We start from the raw sequence: 27,585 nt of genomic DNA on the forward strand, positions 1-27,585 counted from the left end.
CGGCCTGTTTATGTTGGATAAGTGAGACTCTACTGTATATGCATGCTGGAATTGACCATGTCTGTGTTGCTTTACTTTTTTGTATCTATGTTTATTATGTATTGTTTGGTCTTATTTTGGGTCTTCTGATGGCAATAAATACATAGATGGAAAGCTACTTGCCACCAGTGGCATCACTAGAGTTGGTGTCACCAAGTGCAGTAACTCATGGTCTCCCCTCCATTGACCTCCTCCCCTACCAAACCATACCAAAACATTGTATTTAAAATAGCCGAATGTGAGTACAAAAATCAGCAGCAATGAAAACAGTGTGTGATTGTAGTGTCCCAAAGCATTATAGCCAGTCATGTTAGTGTTGTGTGGTTTCTGGGCTGTATAGCAGCATTTTCTCCTGACATTTCCCCTGCATCTGTGGCTGGCATTTTCAGAGGATCCGATGGTGGGTTAGATGGAAGGGAAAGGGAGCATTGTGAGCATGGAAATCAGAATGCAATGGAATAAGAAGCAACACAGTTGATTACGCATGCACAGAGGTGCTTGACACACCAGAGTTTATTCCATTACCTTCCAGGGTATTTAGGGCCCTTGTTGTTGTTTATTGGTTCAGTCGCTTCAGACTCTTCGTGATCTCCTGGACCAGCCCAGGCCAGAGCTCCCTGTCAGCCATGGCCATCCCCAGCTCTTTCAAGGTCAACTGAGTCTCTTCAAGGATACCAGCCATCCATCTTGCCCTTGGTCGACCCCTCTTCCTTTTTCCTTTCATTTTCCCCAGCATCATTCTCTTCTCCAAACTTTCCTGTCTTCTCATGATGTGGCCAAAGTACTTCATTTTTGCCTCTAATATCCTTCCCTCCAGTGAGCACTCGGGCATTATTTCCTGGTGTATGGACTAGTTGGATCTTCTTGCGGTCCAAGGCACTCTCCAAATATTCGCCCAACAACACAGTTCAAATGTGTCTATCTTCCTTCACTCAGCCTTCCTTATGGTCCAGTTCTCGCATCCATAGGTTAATATGGGGAATACCATTGCTTTAACTATGCGGACCTTCGTTGCCAGTGTGATGTCTCTACTCTTCACTATTTTATCGAGATTGGTCATTGTTCTTCTCCCAAGAAGTAAACGTGTTCGGATTTCCTGGCTGCAGTCTGCATCTGCAGTAATCTTTGTGCCTAGAAATAAAAAGTCTGTCACTACCTCCACGTTTTCTCCCTCTATTTGCCAGTTATCAATCAGTCTTGTTGCCATAATCTTGGTTTTCTTGATGTTTAATTGCAAACCCAGCTTTTGCACTTTTTTCTTTCAGCTAGGTTATAAGGCTCCTCAGCTCCTCGCTTTCACCCATTAGAGTGGTATCATCTAGATATTTAAGGTTGTTGATGTTTCTTCCAGCAATTTTAACTACACCCTTGGATTCATCAAGCCCTGCATGCTGCATGATGTGTTCTGCATACATGTTGGATAGGTAGCGTGAGAGGATACAGCCCTGCCATACTCCTTTCCCAATCTTGAACCAGTCTGTTGTTACATGGTCTGTTCTTACTGTTGCTACTTGGGGCCTTTCCACACAGTCCTATATCTGAATGTGGACTCAGATAACCTAGTTCAAAGCAGATATTGTGGGATTTTCTGCCTTGATATTCTGGGATATAGGCCTGTGTGGAAGGGCCCTTGGTCGTTATGCAGATTCCTCAGAAGACACACAAGGGCCCTTCTACACAGCCTTATAACCTAGAATATCAAGGCAGATAAACTACAATATCAACTTTAAACTGGGTTATCTGAGTCCACACTGCCATATACTGTATATTCTCGAGTATAAGTCAACCTGAATATAAGCCAAGGCACCTAATTTTACCACAAAAACTGGGAAAGCTTATTGACGTGAGTATAAGACAAGGGTGGAAATGCAGCAACTACGGCTCAATTTCAAAAATAAAAATAGATATTAATAAAATTGCATTATTTGAGGCATCAATAGGTTAAATGTTTTTGAATATTTATATAAAACTGTAATTTAAGATAATAATACGACTTTAATAAGATAAGACTGTCCAACTCTGATTACCTATATACTCAAGTATAAGCCGACCTGAATATAAGCCGGCCAGGACCCTCACTCGAGTATAAGCTGAAGGGAGCTTTTTCAGGCTTATACTCGAGTATATACAGTAATCTAGTTCAATGTGGATTTTATACAGCTGTGTGGAAGCGGTCTTAGTTACTGTACTTCTGTTAACATGGTTCAAGGCTGTGTTGTACTGAATCAGCTCCATGTCTCCTGTAATGGCCACAGAACTGATCCCTCCCTTCTCAGCTTAAAGTGTCAGTGAAGATGCACCCTGAATATCTTTAAATCATGACCATATTGATCAAAACCTCAAAAGCCAATTTAGTCTAAACTATTCTCAGCTTGCAGAATGTAATAGAAATGTGTGACCTGTAAACAGAGAGAAAGAAAGAAAGCGAAGTTTTGAGTTTACATGCTCTGTCTCCAGGTTTGTCATTTGAGGCTTTCCACATCATCTTGCTGAATATTTGGACCATCTCTGCCTGCAGACAGCTTTACTTGCTTACAGAGGCAGCTAAAAGAAAAAAAAAAGTCTTTGTTACTTGTACTAGGGATAACAGTGAAAGAAAGTAGCAACTCTCCAACCCCTCTCTCCTGCAAAGAACTAGGCAAATTCTTCTTGGGGAGGGAGAGCCGGGTTTCCCCCCACCTACCCTGCCTTTAGCACCTCCTCCTTTGAGGTGGGGTGAGGAAGCGCCCCAGCTCCCACATCATTTGTGGTCTCATGTCAGTTGCAAAAGAGGAAGCTGTTGCCTTTGACTGTTTCCGAGCCTTGAAAAAGGTGGGGCTGGCAGCAGTGGAAAATAACTTTTGCAGCAAAAGCAAGAGTGTGGGGTTTGGCTGGAGGGATGGATTTGTGGAAGCAGTGCGCCAACTGGCTCATCCAGTGCCGGGTGTTGCCCCCCAACCATCGGGTGACTTTTGAGGGTGCCCAGGTCTGTGACTTGGCCCAGGCCTTGCGTGATGGTGTCCTGCTCTGTCAGCTTCTCAACAACCTCATGCCTCATGCTGTCAACTTGCGGGAGATCAATCTGCGGCCCCAAATGTCCCAGGTAAGTGGAGAGCTGGCGGAAGGGGAGCTGTGCCTGAGCAGCAAAGTACAGGTGGTTAATACTGCACTTTCTGGGGAGAAAATAGAAGGATGCAGAGCAGTGGTTCTCAACCTGGGGTCCCCAGGTGTTTTTGGCCTTCAGCTCCCAGAAATCCTAACAACTGGTAAACTGGCTGGGATTTCTGGGAGTTGTAGGCCAAAAACATCTGGTGACCCCAGGTTGAGAACCACTGATGTAAAGTTTCATCAGAAACTCTTTTATGGAGGAAATCACTTCGCGATTCATGGCATCTGCTCTAGGTATTCTTGTGATCTTGGACTTTCAGGTTTGCATAGAATGAGGGTTCAAGTATCAGGGATTTTAGACTTCTAGAAGAGTATTGATGGCACAGGAATCAAAGTGCAATACTACTCCCCACGAAGTGAAGTACTGGAAAATAACAGAAATGTCGTCTTAGAGCTGTACTCATGAAGGAAGGGCAGGAGAGGATATCAGAAGTAGCATGAAACTGTCCTTATGGGATGAAAGGGTTAACATGCCTGTGAGGAAGTAATTGCAATGTGGTTACAGATGTGTGAGTGAGGAGTGTCTAATGCTCCAAGGGGTTGGAGTTATTAAGATTCATGACAGGAGACATGAACACAATAAGGTGGTGTTGGGGGGGCGGAATAGTATTACACTCTCAGCTAGCAGGTATTTGAAATGTGGAGAGCTTTCCAGAGTGATGGAGAAGCGGCATGTGGAATGGCAATTGTAGCCAGACAACATGACCAGAAGCTGGATGGCCATCTGTCATGGTGCTTCGATTGTGTAGTCCTGTGCATCTGGTTAGACTGCATGGCCATTGAGGTCTCTACCAACTTGATTCTATGACCAAGGGACCCTTCACACTTCACAGATATGAGATTCTACATTAACTGTCATGGCAACATCCTTTGAAATTCTGGACCTTGTAATTTGGTGAGACACTAGAGCTCTTTCTGGCCAAGAATTCTAAATGTCCCCTTAAACAGAAAATCCCAGGATTCCATAGGGTAGAACCATGGCAGTCAATGTGGAATCATAGCACTACAACAGGGTAGTATGAGCGGGCCTCATGCATATAGCTGGAGCACATCGCTTGTTCTGAAAGAGCTCTTGACTGAGGCCCCTTCCACACAGCTGAATAAAATCCTACATTATCTGCTTTTAACTGGAATATATGGCAGTGTGGACCCAAATAATTGGGTTATATGAGTCAGGGCTGTGTGGAAAGGGCCCAGAGGCCACTCAGAAGAAAGACATGAGATGACACTGAAAATGTCTACTAGACTATTCCAAGATTTGAGCGATTCCTATGAAATCTATGGGTGTATCTACACTGTAGAATTAATTCAGTTTGACACCGCATTAACTTCCATGACTCAATGTTATGGAATCATGTGGTAGTTTGGTAAAGCCCCAGCACTCTTTGGTTAAAGACCTTATAAAGCTACAATTCCATGATTCCATAGCATGGAGACAGTTAGGGGGAGTGTCAAACTGCATTAATTCCACAGGGTAGGTGCACCTTATGTGTCTTTCTCAAAGTCCCAAGATGTAGGACACAAAACACAAATTTGGAAACAAAACCTTCATAACTGAATTATGAAAATGTATGGTAAATTCATTGGTAAAAAAATTACTCTTGCAAATGGCAGGGAGTGGGGGAATAGACAATAGGGGATACACTGAAAGTATAAAGAAGTCCTACCCATCCTTGCTTGAAGAAACATTGCCCTCACCTTTCAAATACAGTAGAGTCTCACTTATCCAAGCTAAACTAGCTGGCAGAACGTTGAATATACGAATATTTTGGATAATAAGGAGAGATGAAGGAGAAGCCTATTAAACATCAAATTAGGTTATGATTTTACAAATTAAGCACCAAAACATCATGTTATACAACAAATTTGACAGAAAAAGTAGTTCAATACGCAGTAATGTTATGCTGTAATTACTGTATTTACGAATTTAGCACCAAAATATCACGATGTATTGAAAACATTGACTACAAAAATGTGTTGGATAATCCAGAACGTTGGATAAGCAAATGTTGGATAAGTGAGACTCTACTGTATTTTCTTTTCAAGCATAAACTGATATGTGCTCTGTTTATAAAGAAAAGCAGAATGCATACATGAAAGAATTAAAGAAGGAGAATTCAAACACTGTCAAATTAGGCCCCTTCTATACAGCTGCATAAAATCCACATTACAGTAGAGTCTCACTTATCCAACGTTCTGGATAATCCAAGGCATTTTTGTAGTCAATGTTTTCAATGCATTATGATATTTTGGTGCTAAATTCATAAATACAGTAATTACTACATAGCATTAATGTGTAATGAACTACTTTTTCTGTCAAATTTGTTGTATAACATGATGTTTTGGTGCTTAATTTGTAAAATCATAACCTATTTTGATGTTTAATAGGCTTTTTTTTAATCTCTCCTTATTATCGTTGGATAATATTCGCTTATCCAACATTCTGCCGGCCCGTTTATGTTGGATAAGTGAGACTCTACTTTGAACTGGATTCTATGGCAGTGCAGACTAAGGGCCATCCACACAGCTCTATATCCCAGAATATTAAGGCAGAAAATCCCACATTATCTGAGTGTGGACTCAGATAACCCAGTTCAAAGCAAATTTTCTGCCTTGATATGCTGTGATATAAGGTTGGGTGGAAGGGATATATGGGATATAAGGTTGGGTGGAAGGGCCCTAAGGCCCAAAGGCCCCTTCCACACAGCTGAATAAAATCCCACATTTTGGGATATAGGGGTGGCTGTGTGGAAGGGCTCTATGATAACTAGGGCCCTTCAACACAGCCTTATAACCCAGAATATCAAGGCAGAAAATCCCACATTATTTGTTTTGAACTGAGTTATCTGAGTCCACACTGCCATACATTCCAGTTCAAAGTGGGATATTATTCAGCTGTGTGGAAGGGGCCTCAGTTCAAAGCACATATTGTGGGATTTATTTGCCTTGATATTCTGGGTTATATGGCTGTGTGGAAGGACCCTTAGATAACCCAGTTCAAATAAGATAATATAGATTTTCTACTGTGATAACCTGGATTATTTGGCAGTGTAGTTATAGGGCCATATAAGGGCCATATAAGGGCCATAGTTAGGAAGATGCTAGGACCATCCAGACAGCAATATTCTATTCCTAGCGCCTAAAAAGCAATATGCACTTGTGTATTTCTCCCTTAAGTATGTGTGTATGCATATATGTATATATGAGAAGAATTGGTGAGAAAACAAGAGGGCTGTAAATTAAAGACAATATGTGGATCCTTTATAAAACTCAGTGAGTGAAGCAGTGTATACACACAGAAAAAGACTTGCCTGAAAGTACCCACTGAATTAAGAGGAAACAGTGGAAAAACAGGAAGGTAATTTCCACCCTGCTTGCAAGTTTCCCAAAATTGTTTGACTAAAAATGTATGAAAAACAGATCTTGCCTAATCCAGTAAGGCACATTTGCATGCAGAGCAATGAGTGATGCTGTTGTCATCATCATAGGACCCTTCCACACAGTCATATAACTCAGAATATAAAGGCAGAATAACCCACAAAATCTGCTTTGAACTGGGTTATCTGAATCCACACTTCCATATATCCCAGTTCAAAGCAGATATTGTGGGATTTTATTCAGCCGTGTGGAAGGGGCCATAGTTAACTATTGTAAAGTTGGCTTTGATCCATGCTGACTCTATGAATGTGGAATGTCCAAGTTCTTACAGATTCAGGGCTGTTGCTTCTCTCATTGTTCATTCGGAATGCAATCCCACCCAACTGCCTTTTACCTTACCAAGGACCCTTCCACACAGCCATATTAACGCAGAATATCTGCTTTGAACTGGGTTGTCTGAGTCCACATTACCATACATTCCAGTTCAAAGCAGATAATGTGGGATTTTATTCAACTGTGTGGAAGGAGCCCCAAGTAGCTTTGCCTTTTCTAGTGAATCATGTCTTTTCATGATGTGGCCAAAATACAACAGTTAGTTTAGGCCCCTTCTACACTGCCATATAAGATGATCTGCTTTGAACTCTTATATAAGGTAATTAAATAATATGACAGTGTAGACTCATATAATCTGATTCAAAGCAGGTAATGTGGATTATCTGTATTGATAATCTGAATTATATGGCCAAGTCATTTTAGCTTCAATGGCAGTGGTTCTCAACCTGTGGGTCCCCATATGTTTTGGTTTTCAACTCACAGAAATCCTAACAGCTGGTAAACCCACAGGTTGAGAACCACTGTTTTAGGGAGAGTTCAGGCTTGTTTTACTCTAGAACACGTTTCTTTAAGAGCAAAACATCATTTTCCATGATATACTGTACATACTGTATATACTCGAATATAAGCCTAGTTTTTCAGCCCTTTTTTTAAGACTGAAAAAGCCCTCCTCGGCTTATACCCGGGTGAGGGTCCTGGTTGGCTTATATTTGGGTCAGCTTATACTCGAGAATATATGGTACATTTATTATTTTTCTCTATTAATATTGGTATTATTACATTTATTATTTTTCTTTATTATTGTTGCTACTACTACATTTATTTTACTCTATTTATTATTATTATTATTATTATTGTTAATACATTTATTATTTCACTCTGATATTATTATTTTATTATGACACAGCAAACAAGATAGATATGCTGGATTTCGTATCACAAAATCACAAATCGAACAGTTCCCAAGTGTCTAGGACTGTGTGATGTATTTTCGGATGATGCGTGCAGATCCCAGTAGGGTGGCCTTTTGCAGTTGGCAGATCGTGATTTTGTCAATGTCTATTGTTTCCAAATGCCGGCTGAGATCTTTTGGCACGGCACCCAATGCGCCGATCACCTGCACTGGTTTCTGCCATAGTCTTTGAAGTTCAATCTTGAGGTCCTGAAAGCGGCTGAGTTTTTCCTGTTGTTTTTCGTCAATGCGACTGTCACCTGGGATGGCAACATCAATGATCCAAACCTTTTTCTTTTCCACAACTGTGATGTCTGGTGTGTTGTGTTCCAGAACTTTGTCAGTCTGGATTCGGAAGTCCCACAGTATCTTTGCGTGCTCATTTCCCAATACTTTTGCAGGTTTGTGATCCCACCAGTTCTTTGCTGCTGGCAGGTGGTACTTGAGGCATAAGTTCCAATGAATCATTTGGGCCACATAGTTGTGCCTCTGTTTGTAGTCTGTCTGTGCGATTTTCTTACAGCAGCTGAGGATATGATCAATGGTTTCGTCGGTTTCCTTGCACAGTCTGCATTTTGGGTCATCAGCTGATTTTTCGATCTTGGCCTTAATTGCATTTGTTCTGATGGCTTGCTCCTGGGCTGCCTTCTGTCTCTTTCTTCATGGTCCCATTTGTGAGCCATAACCAGGTCTTCTCCTTATCAGCTTTTCCTTCAATTTTGTCAAGGAACTTTCCATGCAATGTTTTGTTGTGCCAGCTGTCAGCTCTAGTTTGTAGTGCGGTTTTCTTGTACTGGTTTTTGTCTGCTGTGCTTTGAGGAGTTTCTGATTTTTGACTTCAATCAAAGCAGGTTCTTCCCTTTGCTTTACATATTCTGCCAGGGCATGTTCTTCTTTGACTGCTTGTTTTACTTGTAAGAGTCCTCTGCTCCCTGATCTTCTAGGCAGACATAGCCGGTCAACATCACTGCGAGGGTGCAGTGAATGATGAATGGTCGTGAGTTTTCTTGTTTTTCTGTCCAAATTGTCCAGTTCCGCCTGTGCCCAATTTATAATGCCAGCAGTATATCTTATGACAGGTATGGCCCAGGTGTTTATGGCCTTGATGGTGTTGCCTCCATTGAGCTTGCTTTTGAGAATTTTTCTGACCCTTTGTGTGTATTCTTTGCTGACCACAGTTTTCACATGTTCATGCTTAATGTTGTCCAGCTGTAGTATGCCCAGATATTTATAGGCCTCTGGCTGGTGACACTTTATTGTTTGGCCATTAGGCATATTTATGACCTCACTTTCAATGATTTTTCCTTTTTTCAATGCCACTGTCGAACATTTGTCCAAACCAAACTCCATGCTGATATCAGTGCTAAAAATTCGGACAGATTTCACTCTGATATTATTATTATTATTATTATTATTATTATTATTATTATTATTATTATTATTATTGCTTTTTGTATTTTACTCTATTTATTATGGTGCCCCTTTCTTGGAGGTTGAAATATATATTGAGCCATTTCCAGTTAAGGGCCACTATTTTGTTTTCCATTTTTGTTGACAGATTTTAATCTGAGCTGCATACCATCAAAAACATTATGGTATGCAAGGTGGAAAATCCACAAAAATAGCTTCTCTCCACTTAGAGCGGGTCCCCAGGTGTTTTGGCCTACAACTCCCAGAAATCCCAGCCAGTTTACCAGCTGTTAGGATTTCTGGAAGTTGAAGGTCAAAACATCTGGGGACCCACAGATTGAGAATCACTTAGAACATCCCATGATCCTGTTCAGCTAGCCTTCATTTTAGTGGTATGTATGCAAGATACAAACCAACCAACCAACCAACCAACCAACCCATACCCAGTGCAATACACAGCTCGGGACAGATATGCTAATTTCTCCTATGCTATCTTTGTCTTTTCTCATCAACCCAAAGCTCTAATCATATATACTAGAGTATAAGCTGTTGTGAATGAGTCTTCTGAGGCTGGGAGTGATAATGGTGGGATCAGGAGAGGAAGGAAGAACCCTTGCGAGGAGGGCTCACTGTAAGATTTACACAGGAAGAGAATCAGGGAGATTGATGAGGAGTCTTCTGAGGAGGATTCATGTGGGGACTTGGGAGGGGATCTTGAGGTGGGATTGGATGTTGAGGAACCGGTGGTGACGGAGGAGGTTGGCATAGATTGGGCACGGGCTCCGGAGGATCTTGGGGAGGAATCTGGCTTGGCTTTCGTCTCTGCAGCAACTTGCCGCTAACTCCTCAGCGTCTTCCAGTTTCGCTTGCAGTTTCACAGCAAAGAGCATTTAGCCCAGTTTGGGTTTTTGCTTCAGTTTGGAATCGCTGTCGTACTCCTGGGTTTTGGGAAAGTTTTTTCGGGCTTCGTAGCTGTTTACCTTTGTTTGTTTTGCCATTTTAAGCCCGTTTTGAGCTTTTGGGCTGAGTTCAAGTATTTTATGTTAAATCCAGATTATATCTCTGATTAATCCAGATTATATGCCAGTTCATGCTTTTGGCGTTTTTTCTGTTTTGACTGCCTAATAATACTGAAGATTAAGTCTTTTAAGTCCCTGATAATTTACTGAACTGTTTTTGGATTATTACTTAAACTATATTTTGCTCTCAGTTGACGTCTGACCTTTGACATAAGCAGACCCAAATATAAGCCGAGGCACCTAATTTTACCACAAAAAAATCCCAGGAAAACTTATTGACTTGAGTATAAAACGAGGGTGAGAAATGCAGCAGCTACTGGTAAATTTCAAAAATAAAAAAAATAAAAATAGAGACCAATAAAATGACATTAATTGAGGCATCAGTAAGTTAAATGTTTTTGAATATTTACATATTAATTTAAGATAATAAGACTTTAATAAGATTAGACTGTTCAACTCTGATTACCAATATGCTCGAGTATAAGCCAACCTGAATACCATATAAGCCGGCCAGGACCCTCACTCGACTATAAGCTGGGGGGTGGTGGTGCTTTTTCAGTCCTAGAAAGGGCTGAAAAACTCAACTTATACGGTACTTAGTGCTTGTTCTTGTTGCTACAAGCCTTGCTACAACAGTTCTTCTGTTTCTTTTTTAAATTAGTATTTTAAAGATAATACAGAAATAAACACCTGTATTTGCATAACTGTATCTTTTATGTACACCTTATTCACAGATAGTGAAAGTAATTTTATACAATGTTTTAAATAATTTCTTGCATTAGGTGCCATCCTAATAGTCAGTGTAATGTGAACAATTTTGGATTTTGGAATATATTGGATTTTGGAATTGTGGATCAGGAATGCTCAGCCTGTGCCATGTGGCCTAGAATTTAGAGTGGTCATTGTTGTGTGTCCACAGATTCTTTTGCATTAAATGACTGTGTCCAGAAGCCTATTGTTCTCAAAGAATCATTTGGGGCAATGATATTGGAGCCATATTAATATAACCCCCCTTTCTAATTTGCTTTTTGAATTAAATGCATTTTTAGGAGATTGTTATTTTGAACAAAGGAGTAACAGGGCAGTGATAACTATTGTACACTGCAATGTTATTTTTCTGTTCTTTTTAATTTTTATCACTTCAAAGATTTCTAACCGAAACAAACAAGTACCACTTCCCTTCAAACACTTCTTTGCTGTAATGTAGCTGCTTTCCTTTTCCTCACTTTCCTATTCAAGATGCATGCTTAAGAAAAAGCCTTTTGAATCTTAGAGTAGAGAGCAGGGGAGAACTACTCCACAAATTCACATGTTTAAATATTATGCAAGGAGGCCCTACAGTTATGAGAACACATTTAAGAGCATTTGTAATACAGTAGAGTCTCACTTATCCAAGCTAAATGGGCCAGCAGAACCTTGGCTAAGCGAATATCTTGGATAATAAGGAGGGATTAAGGAAAAGCCTATTAAACATCAAATCAGGTTATGATTTTACAAGTTAAGCACCAAAACATCATGTTATACAACAAATTTGACAGAAAAAGTAGTTCAATGCGCAGTAATGTTATGTTGTAATTTACGAATTTAGCACCAAAATATGATATATTGAAAACATTGCAAAAATGCCTTGAATAATCCAGAACGTTGGATAAGCGAGTCTTGGATAAGTGAGACTCTACTGTATTATGATTCCCCTAATAGGCACCAGCAAGCATAATAATAATAATAATAATAATAATAATAATAATAATAATAATAATAATAAACAACTTTATTTATATCCTGCTCTGTCTACCCGAGGGGACTCAGAGAAAATTACAGAATACATATATGGCAAAAATTTAATGCCATCATACAATTAACAACAAAGACAGACAACATAGACAGAGGCAAGGCTTCCCTCTTTTTCACTTCTGGCAGATGGAGACTGTGCTCGACTCGGCCATGGGGAGTTGCTGTTGTTCTGTCTTTCCACGTCAAAGAGTCTGTTGTCCATGGAAGCCTTCCTGATCAAATTGCCGACATTTTTTTCCGGGGCGCCTTTTACCTCCCCGCCAAGGCAGTACCTATGGACAGCATGGAGCGCCGTTACCTTCCCGCAGGAGCGATACCTATTGATCTACTCACATTGCTGTTTTTGAACTGTTAGGTAAGCAGAAGCTAGGGCTGATGGTGGGAGCTCACCTCGACCTGTGGCTTGAACTGCCAACCTTCCGGTCGGTAAGATTTTTTGTAGCTGATGTCACCTCATGCACCATACCCATTGTTCAAATTGAGAGAAAGCTGTCAACATGTGTGCCCTCAACTTATGATGATCCCATGATTTTTTCTATTGTTTTCTTACATAAGAAGTACTAGAGGTGCTTTTGCCAGCTCATTCCTCTGAAATATAGCCTACAGCATCTATCTGGTATTTGTTGATGATCTCCCATCCAAGGAGTAACCAGGGCTCACCCTACTTAGCTTCCAGGATCAGATGAGATTTAGTGTTTTTCAGATATTTAGGAGTCACTGTGTAGCAAATGGCCAAGAAGAAATCATCTCGCTTCTTCCAACTGCAAGTCCCATCTGCTCTCACTATTGGATACTATGACTAGTGCTAATGGGGGCTGCAGTCCAACAACATTGCAATAGCTACAAATTGTGTATCTCTAGAGGGATCACATCTTATATTTGCACTTCTGATAAACAATCAGTCTTTCTGCAAACGATGGACCATCAATACATAACAAATCTGTACTTATTGCAGAGAATACTTCTATAATATGAAACAATATACCGGTAAAAGGTATAGATAGGAGGCAACTATTGGGATGTACTGAATGAAGGGAGAAGCTCTTTCGTGGTTGTTGACAACCACATGGTTTCGTGGTTGTAGGCAAATTCTTCATTTGTATAGGGATTTTTATGGAGGCTGTTGTGTAGGAGCACATTGTCTCATGTTATCAATAGCACAGCCCCAGGGAAAACATTTTTTGCAACCATTGGCTTTCATTGTGATTCTCTGTCCTTAGCCAGAACTCAATTGACAGACCCAGTCTTTTGAACTTGAACATGTCCATTTGTATTTTAGAATGTTTTTATGAATGTTGATGTAAGTTAATAATTTTTAATCTGATTTATAGTGTATTATATAATTTTTATATGTGTGTTTATTGTAAGCTGCCCTGAGTCCCCTCTCGGGTGAGAAGGGCGGAATATAAATGTTGTAATAAATAAATAAATAAATAAATAAATATTTAGAGGTAGCTATATATGTGTGTGGGCCCCTGGTGGCGGCGCAGTGTGTTAAAGCACTGAGCTGCTGAACTTGCAGACTGAAAGGTCCCAGGTTCAAATCCCAGGAGCGGAATGAGCACCCGCTGTTAGCCCCAGCTCCTGCCAACCTAGCAGTTTGAAAACATGCAAATATGAGTAGATCTATAGGTACTGCTCCGGCGGGAAGGTAATGGTGCTCCATTCAGTCATGCTGACGACATGCCCTTGGAGGTTTCTACGGACAACGCTGGCTCTTCGGCTTAGAAATGGAGATGAGCACCAACCCCCAGAGTCGGTCACGACTGGACTTAACGTCAGGGGAAAACCTTTACCTTTACCTATATGTGTGTGTGTTTGCTTGTTTGTTTGTATTGGACTCCTAGTTGTGTATCTCAGTGCTTATCTACACTAAAACTTGAAGTGGACCAGAAATCACTCCTGGATGATGTCCAGGAATTCCAGTCCTTAACATAGGATAAGCCAGAGTGAGCCAGTTTCATCCTATTTTAAGGAAAGTCGGCAAATGCTCTAAACTTTTGCATGAAAGACTGACCTTGAAATATTTGGTAGGTATAAACCAGCCCTCAGACTGTTTGAATTGGTCATCCCACTCCACAACCAAGTGCATAAACTTTTTGGTCACAGTTTCTCTACAACTCCCCAAAATCAAGGTCAATCCCTCCCAAACCCGTCCAGTATTCAAATTTGGGTGTGCCAAGTTTGGTCCAGATCCATTGTTGTTTGGGTCTACAGTGTTCTCTGGATGTAGGTGACATACAGTTCCCCCAAATCAAGGTAAATCCGCCCCAAAGCCTTCCAGTATTTATTGTTATCCATAGGGGTTCTGTGTGCCAAGTTAGGTCCAGGTCTATCGTTGGTGGGGTTCAGAGTGCTCTTTGATTGCTGGTGAACTACAACTTCCATCATGTTGAGTCAGTCCCCCAAACCCCTCCAGTATGTTTGGTTGCTGATCAATCCCTCTCTGTTTGCTGTGTGCTATAGAAAAGAGTAGGAAAGGGTTCGGGAGAGGCAGTGGGTGGGATCATGCAAATTCCACACCAATAGCGAGAGTAAGAAACACTGAGATGTCTATGGTGGAGGAAACACATAAAATCTAGGGTGAAATTGTCCCTGTATGAAAGCATTCACATGGGTGGTGGGGAGTATTGTGTTTGTGGAGGACATTGGCAGGGGATGTTCTTGTTCAGGGCACTCTCTATAACCTGCAATGTCATTGGAGGGAATGGAGTAGAATGTAATGGGGTTGAGATAACTGCAAAGCTTCATCCTAAATCTTCAAAAGGCTGACTGAAGTGATATAGGTCTTTCAAGTCCTTATAATAGTCAATTAATATCTGAATGCAATAAATTTGCCTACTCAAAACTTTCTTTGAGAAAATTCATTTTTTATATGAAAATTCATTTTTAATTCATTTTTTATATATTATAGATACTTATAGATATGAAGCCCCCATTTTTGGTCATATCTCTGTTAATGGATTGGGATTTCTATGTCATTGTTAGGTATTTAGGTTGGACTGCTGGCAAAACAAAATGTGGGAGCAGGGGCTACCTTGAGTTCTACTTTTGGGAAATATGATTAGATTGATTGATTTGAGGCAGAGGGAAATGGCTTCGTATCCTCCTTAACCAAAGAAATCCTCAGACGGACAGTGCAGAGCAGTCCGTTTTCAGTCCGTAGCATAAAACTGGCTCTATCAGCTGATTCTTGAGATGAGACAGCATGTGGTTTGGCCGCGCTCGGACATCTACAGTTAGTACAGAAAGTTCACATTCTATGCTCAGCTAGCATAGTTCAAGTCCATACATTCTGATAATTTATCACAAAATATGGTTTTATGTGTTCTGAACATGTTCTGAACATGAAGTGCATATAATTGTCCATGCTGGAAGCATGTGTAAATCTATGTATTTCCCAGATTGGGGTATGGGTTAGGGTTTGGGGAGGAGTCTAATCTGCAGCAAAGGGGAATCCCAGCGAAAGAGTCACAGTCGGCTTGCATCACATGCTTGTTGTTTGCAGTGCTACAGTCATTCTCAAGAATCTGATATACCCAGAAAACTGATCTGATAAAGCATGTTCTTTACACTTCCAGGACAGATTATGGAGTTTATCACATGAGGCAGACAAATCACAAGTACAATAGGACAACAGCATCTTTGTCAGCATGAATACGATTTCCTGCTTCTTAGCGGGGGGTTGGACTGGATGGCCCATGAGGTCTCTTCCAACTCTACTATTCTATGATTCTATGATCTTGGCTTTGGACTTATCATATGTTTTTGCTCTTTTTCTGCTGCTCTTGTTGAAAGACATTTATTTTACAAAATAAAGTATTAATGGAATTATTTGTGCTTGCAAAGGCTGTTTCCTACCAGGAGAGTGTCAAGAAAGAAGGATATCATGTAATAAGTCCAAGGCAAAGATGCTATTGTCCAGCTGTAATTGCAGTTTGCCTCCCTCGTGTAATAAATTCATAATTTAAGTGGATGCCAATGTCTCTTCCTAATAGCTCATCACACTCACCTAAAAAAGTGTCCTAGGATGCTTTCACACTGTCTTCTGGACGGAGCCCACGCTGGCCATCACACAACATCATGTGTCTTTCGACGCTGACCCCATCCCCAGCTGGGGTGAAAGTGTCACCATAGGCTTCCCCCACAACATGAAGCTTCCAGTGTTGTGCTGGCTTCTATGGAAACAGAATGGGCCCTCCACAGAAGGGCAACGCTTCCACCGTGTGATGGGAGAAAGTGTTGCAGACAGGGAGCTACAAGCAGGGCGACAGATTTGTCCCGCTGCCCCTCTCTTTCCTCCTTGAAGCCAGGCAAAGCAATAGTCTTTGTGATGAGCCCTCTAATCATCATGGCCCAGGTGGAGCATGATTGTGAACAGCTGAACTTCTGGGTCAACAATATTTGTGGAAACTATTATTGAGTCTTGTGTGGTTATATTATTCTTTCTTCCGAGAAGCTTTGGTGGTGAATTCCAGCAGGACTGGCACAAATGTGGGCCACAGAGAAATAAGTGGGAAGTATTGGCCTGCTTAGGGGAAGCTGGGTTTTGCAGAAGTACTATATAAAAAAAATCTAAAATAGCAGCATGCTTGAAAAAGCCAAGGTGGAATGAGCATTTATGGTGGTTGTGGAACATCACAGAACAGCTGGAAAACCAAAACAGAACACAGAGAGGAAAAGGTGAATATTTGGCTTGAACACAACAGGAGGTTTTTAAACAGAGGCTGGGTGGCAGGGGGTTAGACTGGATGGTCTTTGTGGTCTCTTCCAACTCTATGATATCATTACAGCTGTGCTCTTTGTGCAGTGCTGCACAATGAGTACTTTGGACTTGCTGTCACTGTTTAATAACACCATGGTGCCCCTGAGATCTCAGCCACATTGATGGTGGTCACTAGGAACAGTATTGATGGTGGCAGAAGAAAGGAGAGGAAGATGGTCAGGGCCATGGCTGTTTGAGTAGTACTTTATTTCATTTACTTTATTTATATCCCACGTTTCCCCCCGTGGGGACTCAAGGCAGCTAACAATCCCACTCTTAGATAATAGGTTTAAAAGTGCAAAACAAAAATTAAAGAACAATTAAATAATATAGTGTGGATTAAGGTAAAAAAAAGAGTAAAATATAATACATACACTTAAAATTGCCTTTAAATCTCACAATCCCCACTGAACCTCCCCCCCCCCTTTCCCAAATGCCTGCTGGTAGAAGAAGGTCTTGACCATCCTGGTCTCTCTTGGGAGGGAACCTATTAAGCACAAGGTTATATGAGTGCCACATCTCACACCTGCTGTGTGCTTCAGATAGCATACTCTTTGCCAATACCAGGAACGAGCAGTAAGTCATACAAAGACTTTTTGTTGTGGCCCGAGCATAGCAGTGAGTCATTTACTGGAAGGAAACTCAATTCTTAGCCAATATCAATGGCTCATATGCAAGGCTCAGCACTTCTGCATCTGTTTTTTGGCCTTACTTTGGAACAACCAAAGCTGACACATCACCCAAAGCTGGTGAATCTTCCATTACAGCACATGGGGTTCCAGTGACAGTCAAGTAAGACCCTCAGAATACACTCTGGATCCTTTAGTTGATATGCAACTGTTATCAGAAGAGTTGATTTGCCCATGTTCTGTCTACAATAATTCCTTGGCCAAAGGACGTCTTATTTTCCAGAATTCAGTGTCATTTTGGGTACAATTATATTATACTAGCTTGGGTACCCAGCAATGCCCAGGTTATTTGAAAAGGGTCTTGTTTGTTTTTGGATGTTAGGTATTATCAGTTTGGTCATATGTTACGCTATTTTTCAGAAAAAAAACTCAGTATTTGCTTTTGTCTTTTATGAACGCTCCCATTAGAAAATACATAAGGATAGGGATGAACTACAATTCCCAAAAATCTTGGGTCAATCTTCCCAAAACTCCCCCAGTATTCACTGTTGGGCATGTTGGATCTGTGTGCCAAGTTTGGTCCAGATCCGACATTGGTTGGATTCAGTGTTCTCTGAATACGGGTGAACTACAACTCCCAGGTTCCCAGGGCAATCACCCCAAAACCATACCAGTATTCACAGTTGGGCATGTTGGGTATGTGTGCCAAGTTTGGTCCTGATCTCATGTTGGCTGTGTTCAGTGTTTTCTAAATACGGGTGAACTATAACTCTCTGATGCCAAGGTCAATCACCCCCAAACTGCGCCAGTATGCAAATTTGGCCATGTTGGGTCTGTGTGCCAAGTTAGTTCTGGGTCCATCATTGGTGGGGTTAAGATTGCTCTTAGATTGCAGGTGAACTATACATCCCAGTCCCTACAACTCCTATAAATTATGGTGAATTCTCCCCAAACCTCTCCAGTATGTTCAGTTGCTGATCAGTTTCTCTGTTTGCTGTGTGCCATAGGAAAGGGTAGGGAACGGTTAAGGGAGAGGCAGTGGGCGGGGTCATGCAAATGAAAAGGCTGGGATGTGCTCGCTGAAACCTGCAATGTCCTGGCTCCTTAGCACTGGAAACTATAGACCGTTTGTGGAAGATGCAGGCTGTCTGTGTGAGCAGACACCTGTGCCACATACACATACACACATACAGACTTTCACTTATATTACGTGTATAGATAGGGTGCTGATTTGTTGGGTGAGTGGGCTTAATAACAAAAGACCCTCCTCATGAATGTATAGAAGAGTAACTCTTCAGCAGCGGCACAATCCAGCACCCGTAGCTCAAAGTGATGAAAAGGAATAAAACACACAAACCAATGTTATATCTTCCAAAGGAGTATTTTCTTTGTAGTAAAACAATATAGCTGCATAGTTTCATCCTATAGATTTGCGGGATTTAAACTTCAGGGATAGATGCTTAGAATTTTCAGCCAGAGAGCCACAATCTCACAAAACTAACCTCAGAATGCAGCCAAAGCAGTTGAAGTGGGATCACTGTGCTATAAATGTATGGTATTAAAGGACCCTTGCAACACAGCTAAAGATGATAGAATGCCAGTTGAGTATTGTTCATGAGCAGTGTGTGATCCGAATTGGGTACTCCAGCATCCTTTGTGACATTTAATAGCATGCAGTGATGTATCTCTTGGATGACATTGTGCAACCATGGGGATATGAGATGGTGGCATGTTCCCAGGTTGAGACATTCAAAGTCAGCAGTCAGTGTCACAGGCAGGAGATTCTTTCCTATTCCCTACTAGAAAAGAACAAAATCCATAGAGCATGTATTTCCTAAGGAAATTTTATGAATTTTATTCTCATCTTTGAGCAGCCTTTAGATTGAGCAACTGCTCCGATGATACAGTGAAAGAAGGAAAATACCGAAATGTAAAAAGGAAACAATTTTAATCTCTACTGATCACTGAGGTACCAAAATAATAATCTTAACAAGGCAGGAAGTTGCTTCATAGTGTGGGATGGAAGAGTGGTGGTTGTTTTTTGTTTCTTTTTTGGGTTGGGGAAGTACTTGTGGCAATGTCAGGCGGAATAGTTGGATTCTGACGTAGCCTTCTTTTGGAACTGTCCTTTAGAGCTGGACTGACTGAACTTTGGCTCATTTTGATGAAGTTCTATTTCATGCCCTCCAGTATTTCACAGGTGAAAACTTGGATACATGTAGGCCATCAATATCAGAGTGTGGTCAAGATGGCAAAAGCTACTAATGAAAAAGTTTGCTTTTGCCTGAGACTACAGGGATGGAGTCCCCCAGGGACTGGAGCCCTCAGTGACTGAGCTGCTGAACATGCTGACAGAAAGGTTGGCAGTTTGAATCCAGGGAGCAGAGTGAGCCCCCGCTTTTAGCCCCAGCTTCTGCCAACCTAGCAGTTCGAAAACATGGAAATGTGAGTAGATCATTAGGTACCGCTTCTGCGGGAAGGTAATGGCGCTCCATGAAGTCATGCTGGCCACATGACCTAGGAGGTATTTATGAACAAAATGGAGATGAGCATCAACCCCCAGAGTCGGACACGACTAGACTTAATGTCAGGGGAAAACCTTTACCTTTACCTATATATTCAGTTGTCATTAAATGAATAACAACAAAAAATCGCAGCCACACCTTGTGCAGTCCAGTGAGTGTCCATGTAACAGCATGTGGGAGCAAGCATTTGTTTGTGCAATCGTTCATACAAAGATGGCAAATTGCAGATCAGTCCAACAATTTCTGTTTAACTTACTTTTTTTTTTTTTTTTTTAGAAAAGACAGCATCCTACACATCAGCAATTTAGGAAAAATGGTGGTGGGGAGAGGAATCAGTTCCCTTCATCTTCTTTTTAATCAACCAATTGTTTGATAGGATTTCAGCTTTTTAAAAGAATGCTGAGGCAGTTTCAACTGTTCTCCATATGCCTTGTCCGCTGGATCAAACCCAGTGTTTCCTTTTTTTTTAAAAGAATGCTTTAACGGAAGTGTGATCCCACCTTCAATGTGAACCTTTGTCAGAGGTTCAGAAATGATTCACTTCTAATGACTGTTGGTTGTTTCCCCCCCCCCCCCCCCCCCCAGGGTGAGTTCAATATAGCACCATCCTGTTGGAAGTGCTCCTTTGAAAGCAGCAGTATATAACTGAAGCCTTCATCCCTCTTGATTTGTAGGCATCGAACCCAACAATGTACACTGTGGTGAAATATTTTAAGTATCCAAGCTAGGACATTCTCCAGGGCTGAGTCATCACTGTCAGTATTCAACAAAGGAGAGGATGAAACAGCATGAAGGGCAGAGGTGGAGTGAGTCAGTATTAATGACAGCAGTGGCTTTTGTGAAAAAGAAAAACTTGGAGGGAACCAGGAGCGCCAGTGTGGCTAGATTTTTAGCCATCGACACAAGTCAGTCAGTGGCTAGTCTAAGGCTACGTCCACATTGGGAATGTTAATCCGGTGTAAATCTGTCCCATACATGCTGAATACAGGGCCAATGTCTAGATGAGCTGGGACCGCATTGTCTAAATAGGGAGGGCTGTCACCTTGTCATCTGTATTACCACTGCTGCTACTAGCCAGCCATGGAGACAGAATTCCTTCATTTCAATAGAGTTGCTATTATCCACTTTTTCTAGTATCTGTACAAAGTTCTGGAATATATTCCCTCTAACTACGGGGTGTTGTTGTAGTTATATTGTATTTAATGCACCTTTCGATGGACTGATAACCAGAGTGCCATACATTAGCTGTACTTCATCTTCCTTTTTACATTTGGCAGGAGTAAGAAGCAAAAAAGCAGAATTATCCCCCCCCCCCCCCAATATTGAATTATTTCAGCTCCGCAAGAATCATGGTTTCAGGACCCATTGTGCCCAGCTCCAAAGATTGAATAAGACACTGATGGGTTGAAGGCAAAATAACAGAGGCTTTATTCACGGAGCCAAAGTGGCTGTCTGGAGAGTCTGCACTCTCCAATAAGATGTAAGGCATTGAAAACATTTATAGGAATTAGACAGCAGTTCAAAACAAAGGACTTTTGCTGCTCCGAGCGCTGATTGGCTCAGGCTGGGGCCGGTTAGGATCAGCAAACCGATTGGCTGAGGTGATTTGTTTGCCGCTGTCATTGATTAATTTCTGGGTTTGGTAGGAGTGTTAATAAACTGACGCTGCTCAGAAATGTGGGTAGAGTTTGAGTTAATGGGTGCTAACAGCTTCATACCTTAACTTTTGATACTTTGGAAGCAATTTCATTATAAATAATACAGTCTGAAATAACTTACTCTCAGGCAGAGTTGTAGAAAGTATATCCTTGTTACATTAAGAGTGTATATACACACACATTGTTGTTTTATGTTGTTATAGATATCAGTGCATTACCCACTATTTTTCGGGAACCCCAATACTGAGCTAAGAGGGGACCCAAATTGGGACCCTCTGTTGAAGAAGCTAAGGGGAAACCTTTATCTTTACCTTTATCTTTACAGGCAGGACCATAGCTAGAAAAAAATGGGGGGGGGGGGGTGTTAAACTTTTTTTAGCGAATCATGAAGAGTAATTCCATAATGCAAAGTAATTTAGAAATCAGGTTCCATCGATAAACTTCAGTGGACGCTCAAGACAAATAAATTTCAGTGGACAGTCATGGGGATTTTGTTAACCAGTTAAAATTCATGAGTTAACAAGGGTTTTTTTTTAAAAAAAAAAAACTGAAAATTTTCAGTGGGGAGTTGAACCCCTACCCCCCCCCCCCAATTGGCTACAGCCGTTTACAGGGATGGGCTAAATTCCACCCACTCTTATCTTCTTTCTCCTGCTATATGAACTAAATGGAAATTACTTCTGTACTTTGATCTCAGTTTGCAGCAATAGTCCATGGGAAAAGGGTGGAAATAGGAGGAGGATAGAAAAACATTAAAAACATGCTTTTTAATGGGACATTAAAAAGCAGTTGAAAAAGTGGATAAAGAAGATTAATTAATTAGGACTCTCCCTGCCATTTGGAACTGTTGGAGGGTATGCAGTTCCCATCACACCTAACCTCTGGCTAAGCTGATGGGAAATGGAGTTCAGCTGCATATAGAGGGCCACAGTTCTTACTGTTTCTGAGATGTGATGATAAGTTGCAGAGCTTGGGATCTTGTGAGCTGCAGGTTCTGAGGTTTGAAGTCCAAAAAGTACCATAACTTTCCGAGATCTACAAGGGATTTCTGCTTCTTGGAGAGAATCTGGGTGGTCCCATGAGAGAGGCGGGAGGGAGAAAGCAGCTTTGAGGTTCCTTCGTATTTACAACATCACAGCTTCTATAAGGTTTCACACCTTATACAATATCCACATTTCAACTCTTTTTTACCATGTTTACACATTATTGTTGTAGGATTAGATATCTTATCGATTGCTGTTATTTTATCCCATATGATGAAAGGTTTGTTGTGGATGTAATAAAGAAAGGCCCTCAGAATATGGAGTGTTAGGTAATTGACTTGTGTGCTTTTAGCGAAAAGGTGCAATCAAAGACAAAACCAAAGTTGTGAGCTTGATCAAAACATTCAACAAATTGTGAAACCACAGAGATAGATAGGAGCATAATGCAGCAGAGGAAGTATTGGAAAGAGGGATAATGCAAGGGCAGATTACTATCATTGTGAAATGAATTTGAGATTAGGATTTTTGTGATGGGGTGGGAACATTACTGAAGTGGCAGATAGCATGCTTACATTTATTTATTTATTTATTTACAGTATTTATATTCCACCCTTCGCACTCCGAAGGGGACTCAGGGCGGATCACAATGTACACATACATGGCAAACATTCAATGCCATTAGACATTGTCCGTAGACACCTCCTAGGTCATGTGGCCGGCATGACTGCATGGAGTACCGTTACCTTCTCGCAGGAGCAATGCCTATTGATCTACTCACATTTGCATGTTTTCGAACTGCTAGGTTGGCAGAAGCTGGGGCTAATAGCGGGAGCTCATCCCACTCCACGGATTTGAACTGCCAACCTTTCGGTCAGCAAGTTCAGCAGCTCAATGGTTTAACCCACTGTGCCACTTGCGGCTCCCCTGCCTAGTCTACACAGGCAAAAATAAATTGCTACCATTAATTTATAAAAGGTACCCTCAAACTTTGGCCCTCCAGCTGTTTGGGCCTCCAACTCCCCAAATTCTTGACCATTGAACAAGCTGGCAAGGGCTTCTGGGAGTTAGGGGTAAGTTTATACCTTAATTATTGTGGTTCTATCCAGTGGAATCCTGGGATTTGCAGCTTTGTGAGTAGGAGAGCTCTGATGCCTCTTGCTGTCACTGCTGTTTTCCTTCATGTCATTTTTGACTTATGGCAATTCTTAAGCAACTCTATCACAGGGTTTTCTGGGGCTGAGATTGTGTGATTTGCTAAAGGGTGGGTGACAATGGCTGAGTGGGGAATTGTATCTGGTACAATGAACTTCTCCTGAGATGGGAGAACTTATAAACAACTTTTCAGTGATGCGTCTATGGACCGTAATAAATATTGTTGAGTGGGGAATTGAACCCTGGTTTTCAGAGTCAATGTCACTACACCATACTCTAGAGCAGATGTCTCCAAATGAAAGCCCATGGGCCAGATGTGGCCCTCCAAGGTCATTTCCCAGCCCCCACCCTAAACTTTAGATTTAGAGTTGCCCTAAGTTTAAATCAATTTGAAGGCACACAACAATCCTAATTAAAGATGGCTACTTAATCTGACTTTCAGCCTGAATTTCAGGTGGTGACTCAGGACCCTTCTACACTGCCAGATAATCCAGGTTATCAAAGCATTATCTGATTTGATCCACATTATCTGATTTGAACTGGATTATCTTACACTGCCATATAATACAGTTCAAAGCAGATAATGTGGATTTTATACAGTTGTGTAGAAAGGGCCTCATTTGGAAGTGCTGATAGATTATCTTTGCTTTGTCAGAAAGTTGAGGGAATAACACCTCTTTGATGTTGTTGAGATGCACTGACTGTTTTGGCTCCATGGATCTCTGGCCAAGTGCAAATAACATGGGGAGTCCTCTAATGTGTCCCATCCAATGATGTGATGGAAATAGCCAGCACATTGTGGGTCTTGGTGTCTCTGGTTGTGTCCTACCTCAGGATAACTCACATAGACATACAGCTGGTGCACATCAAAGGTTTAATCCCAGCATTCTGTGAAGCACAGCAAAAGATTAGCTTCTCAGCTCTTGGGAGGTTATCGTTCACTTTCTTTGATTGCATATGATCACCAGTTTTATCTCTGTAAGTTGTCAGTACAGAATGAACATCACTTATCTAAAATATATGTCTTTTGACTGAATTTTGTAGCACTTTAGGAGTACAGTGGGCTCCTTAGTTTCTGCTGGGTTTGGTCTCAGAAGTCCCTGGGCATGCAAAATCTATGGATGCTCAAGTCTGATTATATACAGTAGCTTAGTAAAATGGTGTCCCTTATATAAAAAGGTAAAGGTTTCCCCTGACGTTAAGTCCAGTCATGTCTGACTCTGGGGGTTGGTGCTCATCTCCATTTCTAAGCCGAAGAGCCACCGTTGTCCGTTGACACCTCCTAGGTCATGTGGCCTGCATGACTGTATGGAGTGCCGTTACCTTCCTGCCGGAGCAGTACCTATTGATCTACTCACATTTGCAAGTTTTCGAACTGCTAGGTTGGCAGGAGCTGGAGCTAACAGCGGCCGCTCACACCGCTCCCAGGGTTTGAACCTGGGACCTTTTGGTCTCCAGCTCAGTGCTTTAACACACTTCGCCACCGGAGCTCCTGTCCCTTATATAACATGGCAAAAATCAAAGTTTGGTTTTTGAAATTAGTTTTGAGTATTTTCAAGCTGTAGATAATTGAGTCCATTGATATGGAGGGCCAACCATCCTCCCTGCTTTGCTCTGCGGATGCCACTCCTGCTGCTTTGACCAGGAACAGTCTTTGCTTACTTTGTACTATAGTAATCATAGCTCTCAGGTGACTTTCTGCCAGCATTATTTCCAGCTACAGTTGCCAGCTGACTGAGTGGGGAAGGGGACACTTTACACTGTGCTTGTGAAAAATATGCTAGGGAATCTTTTCCAAAACTAACACAAAGCCAACATAAAGCAGCTACACATTTATGCATTTTCTTATGAAAACTAACAGAGCAGTTATCACTAGTTGCATCTTCACCACTTTATGTCATGGCTAAAAGATCTTCGTACATGTGTGGGCATGATTTTTAGCATTAAATGAGCTCTAGGTTACCAAAGTTTAAAATCTACCTGCTTATTGAATATATTCTCATTATTTAACTCATCTTCTGCCTGGTACCGACTTCTGTAATTTATTGATATATTCCCTATAATCCAGAACTACCAGAGCAATCTAAAGGGTCTTCTAAAGCAGTGGTTCTCAACCTGTGGGTCCCCAGGTGTTTTCACCTACACTTCTCAGAAATCCCAGCCAGTTTCCCAGCTATTAGGATTTCTGGGAGTTGAAGGCCAAAACATCTGGGGACCCACAGGTGGAGAACCACTGTTCTAAAGGAATATAGTTCAAGCTCCTTGCTATAATCTTTTAAAAGGAATCTTTATTTCTTTTCTTGTGGGGTCTGGAGTTTTTCCATTCTCTGAAACCAATAACCTTTAACGCCAGTTTTGTCAACAAGGTAAAAGCTGAAGCTCTTTGCAACATGCAGAGGATTGCATTCTGTTAACGGCAGCAAGTTAATCTGTTATTAGAAGGCATCAAAGCAGGGACAGTCCACAGTAGGGAAGAAGGTGAAAATCTAATGGGATATTTTGTTTTTCAGATATCCAGGATGTGTTGTGCCCCCAATCTAACAGACACTTTGTGTTGTCTGGACTCAACTTCCCGTTTTGATTCTCTTCCAAACCCCCCACTGCATATTGGATAATGATTTAGGACTTCCAAAATCTTCTTGGCATCTTTTGAAATGAAGAACTAGATAATAGATATCCAACAACAAAGAACTGGATTTGAGAATATTCAATAACCCAGACATACAACTTATTTTCTGAAGTGTGCCTTTTTAAAAAAAATCACTGTCTTTACAGCTCATTCTAATCACTGACTAAGGTGTTTGGGTTGGGAATAATTTTGCTATTAATTCCAGAAGGGTAGCAATGTAACAAAAACAATATACTTGCTATACAGGGTTCTTTATCATTTGTTGGCCAGTAAAAAAAATAAATGGTTTCCCAACTTGAATGAAGTTTCCTCCCAATATTCAAATGTTTCTCACATTTTCCCAGAGGATTTTTCTCAATGAAGAACTATTTGCTTTTCTTCTGGAATGCTTCAGGATGCTTTAATACCACAAGAAAACTGTAGCAATTAAAGAAGATGAAATACGTAAGACGGCTATGGGAAGAAAACTGCAATAATGGTTTATCCCTATATGTAAAGTAGATAGAAAGTAGGTAGTATGCATAGTAGATGGATGAGTGGACAGATAGATAGATAGATAGATAGATAGATAGATAGATAGATAGATAGATAGATAGCTGCACCACCAAATAGTTTGGTGGTGCAACTACACCAGGGTTCTCATTTCTCAGGCCCTCCTCTCTCTCACCATCCTATCCTGCCTTCCTTCTCTCTTTCCTTCCTCCTCCCCTCCCTCCCTTCCTTACCTTCCACTTTCTTGTTCCATTCGTTCTTCCTTTCCACCCTTTCGCCCTTCCCTCTTTCCTTCCGCCTTCCCTCTCACCCGCTTCCTTCCTTCCTTCCTTCCTTCCTTCCTTCCTTCCTTCCTTCCTTCCTTCCTTCCTTCCTTCTCTCTTTCCACCCTCCCTCCCCATATTCCCTTCCACCCTTCTCTTCCTCCCTTCCTCCCTTTTTCCTTCCTCCTTTCCTTCTGGGGGATGTTTAGCTGGGAGAAGAGAAGGTAAACTGGGAACATGAGAACCATGTGTTAAGCTTTTAAAGGGTGTCCCATTGAGGAGAGGGAGAGGGAAAAGTGACTTCATACTGTTCTAGAAACCAGGGCACAAGGGAGCAATGGGTTTACATGGCAGGGAAAGAGATTCAATGGAAAAGAATAGGAAGAACTTCTTGGAGAGTGGCATAGGTTGCCTCGG

At 41.4% G+C, this 27,585-nt stretch overlaps 1 protein-coding gene and 1 long non-coding RNA gene across 3 annotated transcripts in view; one reads left to right on the forward strand and one right to left on the reverse strand.

The window, feature by feature from the left end:
* LOC134297137 (uncharacterized) overlaps positions 1-16,746 on the reverse strand; it is a 31,925-nt gene extending 15,179 nt beyond the window's left edge. The window contains exons 1-2 of the long non-coding RNA XR_010003898.1: positions 16,085-16,746; positions 2,482-2,583 (exon numbers count right to left, since the gene is read on the reverse strand). This is a non-coding gene — a long non-coding RNA (uncharacterized LOC134297137). The remainder of the gene's footprint in view (positions 1-2,481; positions 2,584-16,084) is intronic.
* vav1 (vav guanine nucleotide exchange factor 1) overlaps positions 2,788-27,585 on the forward strand; it is a 127,883-nt gene continuing 103,085 nt past the window's right edge. Inside the window, exon 1 of one of the 2 annotated variants that reach the window (XM_062974097.1) lies at positions 2,788-3,121. In XM_062974097.1, coding sequence (XP_062830167.1) covers positions 2,918-3,121 — 204 coding nt within the window. In that variant the 5' untranslated portion in view covers positions 2,788-2,917. Of the gene's footprint in view, positions 3,122-19,220; positions 19,436-27,585 lie in introns of those variants that run through there. The other variant, XM_062974099.1, reaches the window with a different exon arrangement.

The sequence above is a fragment of the Anolis carolinensis genome, chromosome 2 (genome assembly GCF_035594765.1).
Source record: "Anolis carolinensis isolate JA03-04 chromosome 2, rAnoCar3.1.pri, whole genome shotgun sequence".
Lineage (NCBI taxonomy): Eukaryota > Metazoa > Chordata > Lepidosauria > Squamata > Dactyloidae > Anolis > Anolis carolinensis.